At 37.0% G+C, this 5,647-nt stretch overlaps 1 protein-coding gene across 1 annotated transcript; it reads right to left on the reverse strand.

The window, feature by feature from the left end:
- Positions 1–1,191: 1,191 nt before the first annotated feature.
- LOC125666459 (EGF domain-specific O-linked N-acetylglucosamine transferase-like) lies at positions 1,192–3,049 on the reverse strand. The gene has a single exon (XM_048899616.2). It carries the CDS (start codon positions 2,917–2,919, stop codon positions 1,633–1,635), a length of 1,287 nt encoding a protein of 428 aa, XP_048755573.2. The 5' UTR covers positions 2,920–3,049; the 3' UTR covers positions 1,192–1,632.
- Between the last annotated feature and the right edge of the window lie 2,598 nt (positions 3,050–5,647).

The following is a 5,647-nucleotide window of genomic DNA, read 5'->3' on the forward strand; positions in this document are numbered from 1 at the left end:
CGACGCTCACATTCCTATAACCACCTTTATAACTCTTTTCAATCTTCCTTCCTATAATTTGGAAAATCTAATATAAAAATCCTTATATTTCCCCTCACTAACAAACTAACAGTTGAAAGCGAAAGGAACAATCTCGGATGGACCACTTGGCAGAGAACTGAAGTCGTGGCAGAAGACAGGTCAAGATGGCGAGGGATGTTGGCCGGCCTCAAGAGTCCATAGGGCCCAGAGAGGATATGTATGTATGTATAAGTTTTACATTACCACCCCTGGGTCGAGGCTTCTGCTGGTGGACTGTTAGTCCCCGAGGGTCTCTACAGCCCAGTAGCTAAGTACTTCGTTACTAGCTTGAATATACGGATGTTTATTTAATTGCTAGGATAAAATTTAGACATTCATTTCAAAATTAAGGATTATTTCCCCCATGCATAGCTTTTATCCTTGGACGAATTTGGCTCCAGGTTTTTGGCACTCACGTTTTCCTTTTAGCTCTTGCAAGTTTATTGTTATTTCGAATTTCCAAAATTTCGGCTTGAGCATCACTGAAGAGACATTATTTGTCGAAATGCGCATCTGGTGCATCAAAATTGGTACTGTATAAGTGTTACATTAATAACTGCACGTGAAAGTTAAGAGGCAAGGGGTATGAACCTAGCATCTTAAAGAATAAAATGGTTCAATTTTTAAAGGCGAGTAAGGTAAATAGGAGGATGAAGAAAGCTAAAGAATCGGAAATTGAGAGAAAACATAGAAAAAGGCCCCCTATCCATTAAATCAATTACATTATACAATGTACATGTATATCAAAGTAATTCCACTGTTGTTGGTTTTGTAAATATGGATTTATTTTTATCATATTTGCGCAGTTAACATTGGTTCAATAAATTTATATATTCATTTATTTATACTATATGCAGAAATTCTGGCTCAATGAATTTATATACTAATTCATCGATCATACTTTATGCAGAAATTGTGGTTTAATGAATTAATAAATTAATTTATCTATCATACTATATGCAGAAAGTGTGGTTCAATGAATTAGTATATTTATATATCTATCATACGATAAGCAGAAATTGTGGTTCAATGAATTTATATAAATTAATTTATTTATTATGTGCAGAGACTCGGCGTGTTGTGGAGTGTCTTAATCTTCTACCCCTCTAAGGAGCAATGAACTCGTCCATCTATACATCATGATGGTAGTGTCTAACGTTTACAAATACAAAAGAAAATACTCGTGTAAATACTTAGATCTGTTCCTATCATTTAGGAAAACAAACATATTCATACAGTTTTACAGTGATCAGCTCTCTTTGTTTTAAATCATTGGATTATATTGTTTGGGGAGCGTTTTGTGGGACGTACGTCTTTTCAAACAAAACGAGGATGCGAAGAGGCCCACGGCAAAGTATTCATGCGCGCAGTGCGTGATGGTCTAGGGAGTTGAACCCATGTCCTATTCCCAAAAATTCAATGAAAAGCCTTATCAATATTTTTCCGATAAGTATAAACAAAAAGAGTCTCTGTCAAGATTATTCAATTTATCAACTCAGGCGGTTCAAGATACGGTCTCTATTTTTGATTCCTATAGACAGTGGTTTAAACAAATAGTCTACAACAGATAACTCATTGAACAGTTTTGCACTTGGCATTGATATACTCCATTATATAATACCCTATAGTTCTTGCAGAAAAACGAGTTTCAAAATTTGGAAATTCGTTTTTCAAGTTGAAGTTCTGCCATGCTCGATAGAATAAATTTCGCCATTTTGAGATGGTCCTGTAATGCGTGTTTCCGGTGTCCCTATAACTGGGAAACAATTCGAGCACCCCCGCATGTTCCGGCAGGAACAGCGTGTATGTTAATCCAGCACCGTGCATTCCTATCAGAAAGTCTGTCTGTGAAATGAACGAAAACTGAGTTCTTATGGGAAAACTGTCAAGTCGGACACCCCTAATGTTATATTTAGGAAATTCTTTCCTTAACTGTGATAGCATTTGTCTTTCATTGTGGAATTTCCTCTCTGTAACTAAAAGAGTGTCATTTTCGTTTCTAGTATCCTGCCTTAGAATAATTAAAATATTGATATTTAAACAATTCAATTCTCTTCGTCTGCAAATTTCAAATTTTCTCGTAAAGAATTCCGTAAATTCTGAAATGAATGGCAGATTTGGTAAGCGTAAATGACTAAGATGTCCTTCGTAACCAGAATTTATCATTACTAGAGTATCAAAATAAAGCCTTGGCATTGGTTTCCTGGTATGTATAGCGTCCTTGAATAAAGAGTTCCAGAGTTCTTGTAACATTGTTTTCTCGTTATGGACATCCACAAAAATAATCACGCTATCATTGTACGTGATTTGCAGAAGATGTTTTGCTACCACAATGTTGTAAATCTGCGTCATCGTGTGGTACAAATTATTCACATCGTGTCGTGCCACGATAAACCCGACACCCCGACTAGAATGTGGCTTGTCAGAGATCTTGTTTGTTATTTTTAACGCTTTCAACCACGAAAGGATAGGATCTTTTAAATGCATTCCTCTTAAATCTGTCCGATTTCTGCAATGGGTGGATAGAAATTTCATGTTGAATCCACAAGTGTCATTATTCTGGTAAAGACAATCCCCAGAAGGTTCAATCACAACATGATTTAGTACCGCAAACATGTTTTCGTACAATTTAATTTCCTTCGCACATGCGTAAAAAAAATTGGACGATGAGGAGAGTGTTTGCGTACGTGTTTTCTCGCACTGATCAGAACGTTTGACCACTTCCTGAAGTCTCCTCCTGTCGTCATCCCTGCCGATGTTGGAATGGACGAGGTAAACCACTGCTAAGATGTACGTTAATTCTAGTGAAATCAACCAAACAAATAACGATCTCCTGCTGAATAATATATATTTCATCATCACATTCTAATGACTATTTCTGTTAATCCGAATTAATTAATAATCCTTTCTTTCAGTCCACATAATTGTTCGTTACTGCTGCACTTAATTTCATTCTTAGTCCGTTGTCTACATGCATCAACAGCTTAATCCGTACGGACTTCATCACGTATTTGTCTTGCATCGTTATCTAATTCGCCAGCTTTGAAATATGGAGTCTGTCTATTGTGAAAACGCTTAATACAATGTTCTATGATAAGAATATCAGTGTTGAAAATATTTCATGCAAGTTTAATGATACAACGAGGTTTGAGTGTGGATATAAAACCCGCCATAAAATTGCTACGGTGCACTCACTGGAGATTATTAATAAATGACGTTCTTCATCACGATCTGACAATTGATCAGGCCGACAAGAAATCAATTTTTACTACATTCAGTAAGTACAACACCCATTCACCACACCGGAAACAATACAATTTGGTTTGGTTACTATAAAATACTATAATGCATTGTTATTAGGGGTCAAACAGATGGCTATAAACCAAAATTTAACAATGCTGTGAAATCATATTTAGCGACTGATACAAAGAAATCTAGATGATGGTCTGTTTCACAACTGTCATTAATACACCTGACATTCGTTGTGCTGGATATCTGAAATGTATATGATTATGATTGATTGGTTTTAAAACGTCTCTCTCGAGAATTTTCACTCATATGGAGACGTCACTAAGACCGGTGAAGGGCTTCAAATTTAGGCCTTTGCTCGGCGCTTACGGCCATTGAGCAGAGAGGGTTCTTTAGCGTACCACACCTACTGTGACACGGGACATCCGTTTTTAAGGTAATCTCCGACCTAATGCCGAGCGTCAATATAGTATAGTATAGCATCCTGCCTATATAAGTTCCTTTTTTTTTTGTATTTTAATGTAACATAAGGGGTCCTTTGGAATAATTGGAATAAGCCTTATATATGTATATATACAATGACCAACTACACGAATAACCAGATAGGCAATCTGGATGTTCGTGTCGTTGGTCATTTTAGTGCTTTGTATAATTTTTGCATTTGACCTTGTATCCACGTTGTGGATCCGACACTTCTACTTTCATACATTTTATAATCTATTTACTATTTATATTAAGTCCCAAGAAAATTCATTTTTTTTACTTGAAATATATATTCGTAATGTGTATGATATTCCGCTAGAACACAGGAGAGACGGTCGATACAAAATGGCCATTTATTATTAATGTTACCAATGTTTTAGATGATCAGTTCATTTGTCCATTAAAACTTAGAGTCAATAAAACAACCATATCTATACATATTAGACAGGTGAAATTGATACATCATCCATATGTTCAATATCGAACAAATAACGGTACACAATATGACATGCCTAGTTGATTGTATATTGTCTAACGTCAAAAAACGAGAACTTTTCACTCGTATAGAGACGTTACCATTGCCGGTGAAGGGCTGTCCAATTTAATCCTATGCACGGTACTTACGGTCTTAAAAGAATGAAGGGATATCTTTTATCTTGCCACACTCGCTGTGACATGGGTCCCCGGTGTTTGCGATCCCATCCGAAGGACCGTCCCATTTAGTCGCCTCTTACGACAAGCAAGGGGTGCTGAGGACCTCTTCTAACCCAGAGCCCGACATGCCTAGTCCAGTCAACATAACAGAAAGAAAATGTTAAAAAAAACACCTGAAATATTGTAAATCTTATTAATTCAAAAGCGCTGTCAAATGTCACGTAGTGCTTAGCAAAATAAGTTACAGGCTTTAAAATTGTTCACAGTTCAAATTGTGAAATAGCCAATGGTGTACCTAGTAACATCAAAGTCAAACCATTTCTGATGTTACGTGGCATGCCATTGGCTATTTTGTCTCGTATCATTTTCGGAACACTCAGGTGTTTTCTTTTGACCTTTCTTGACCGGTCGCAGTATCTCGGTGATAGAACGTTCGCTTCGTAACCGGGAGATCTTGAGTTCGAAACCTGCTCGTGCCATGGCTGCGTCAAACCTAAGACGTTAAAATACTTATAGGTAGTGATTGCTCCTTCGCCAAACGCTCCGCATTTAGAAGTGAGAATCACGGGTCTTTTGGATATTACCTTAATAACTGCGGTTACGTGTCACGACAGGCGTTGACACGGTAAAGAACCCTCACTGCTACGGCCCTGAGCGCTAAGCATAGGTCTAAATTTGTGATACTTCACCTACAGGTAGTGACGTCAGAATATGAATGAAAAATTTTCGACGGGACGTTAAAAATCAATCAATCAAAATTAAATCAAAGTGAGGATTTCAGCTATTTATAGTAAGTGCACATCTACCATCGGACCCACACATGACACTAGAGGGTCTACCGGGTCAGTGCATTCGGTTTTGTAGAATTCAAAACTAGAGCAAAAACATCGAGGCGTTGTCAGAAAAGGGCGGGTTGTGTTTCTTACCTTTACATTTTATCTCCCCCTTTCTACGTAAATTTACAAACAACTGGAACAAATTTTCGATGGTACACGTTTCATTGAGTATGAAAGAGAGAAAATGGATATCTGTAAATGAAAACGAAAAAAAATAGTTCCATTGGTTGACTGTAGGGTCATTCCTCAGCAACCAATAATATATAAATTGTGCACTGGGTAAATCTAGTTTTAGAGAAGTATAACGCCACATAAAACAATACAATTGTACAAAGGACCAATACAATGATGCAATCTTATACATA

This window comes from Ostrea edulis, chromosome 10 (genome assembly GCF_947568905.1).
Source record: "Ostrea edulis chromosome 10, xbOstEdul1.1, whole genome shotgun sequence".
NCBI lineage: Eukaryota > Metazoa > Mollusca > Bivalvia > Ostreida > Ostreidae > Ostrea > Ostrea edulis.

What these genes read in the sequence shown, in the direction of transcription:
- LOC125666459 (XM_048899616.2), bottom strand. Translation starts at nt 2,919, where the DNA reads ATGATGAAATATATATTATTCAGCAGGAGATCGTTATTTGTTTGGTTG.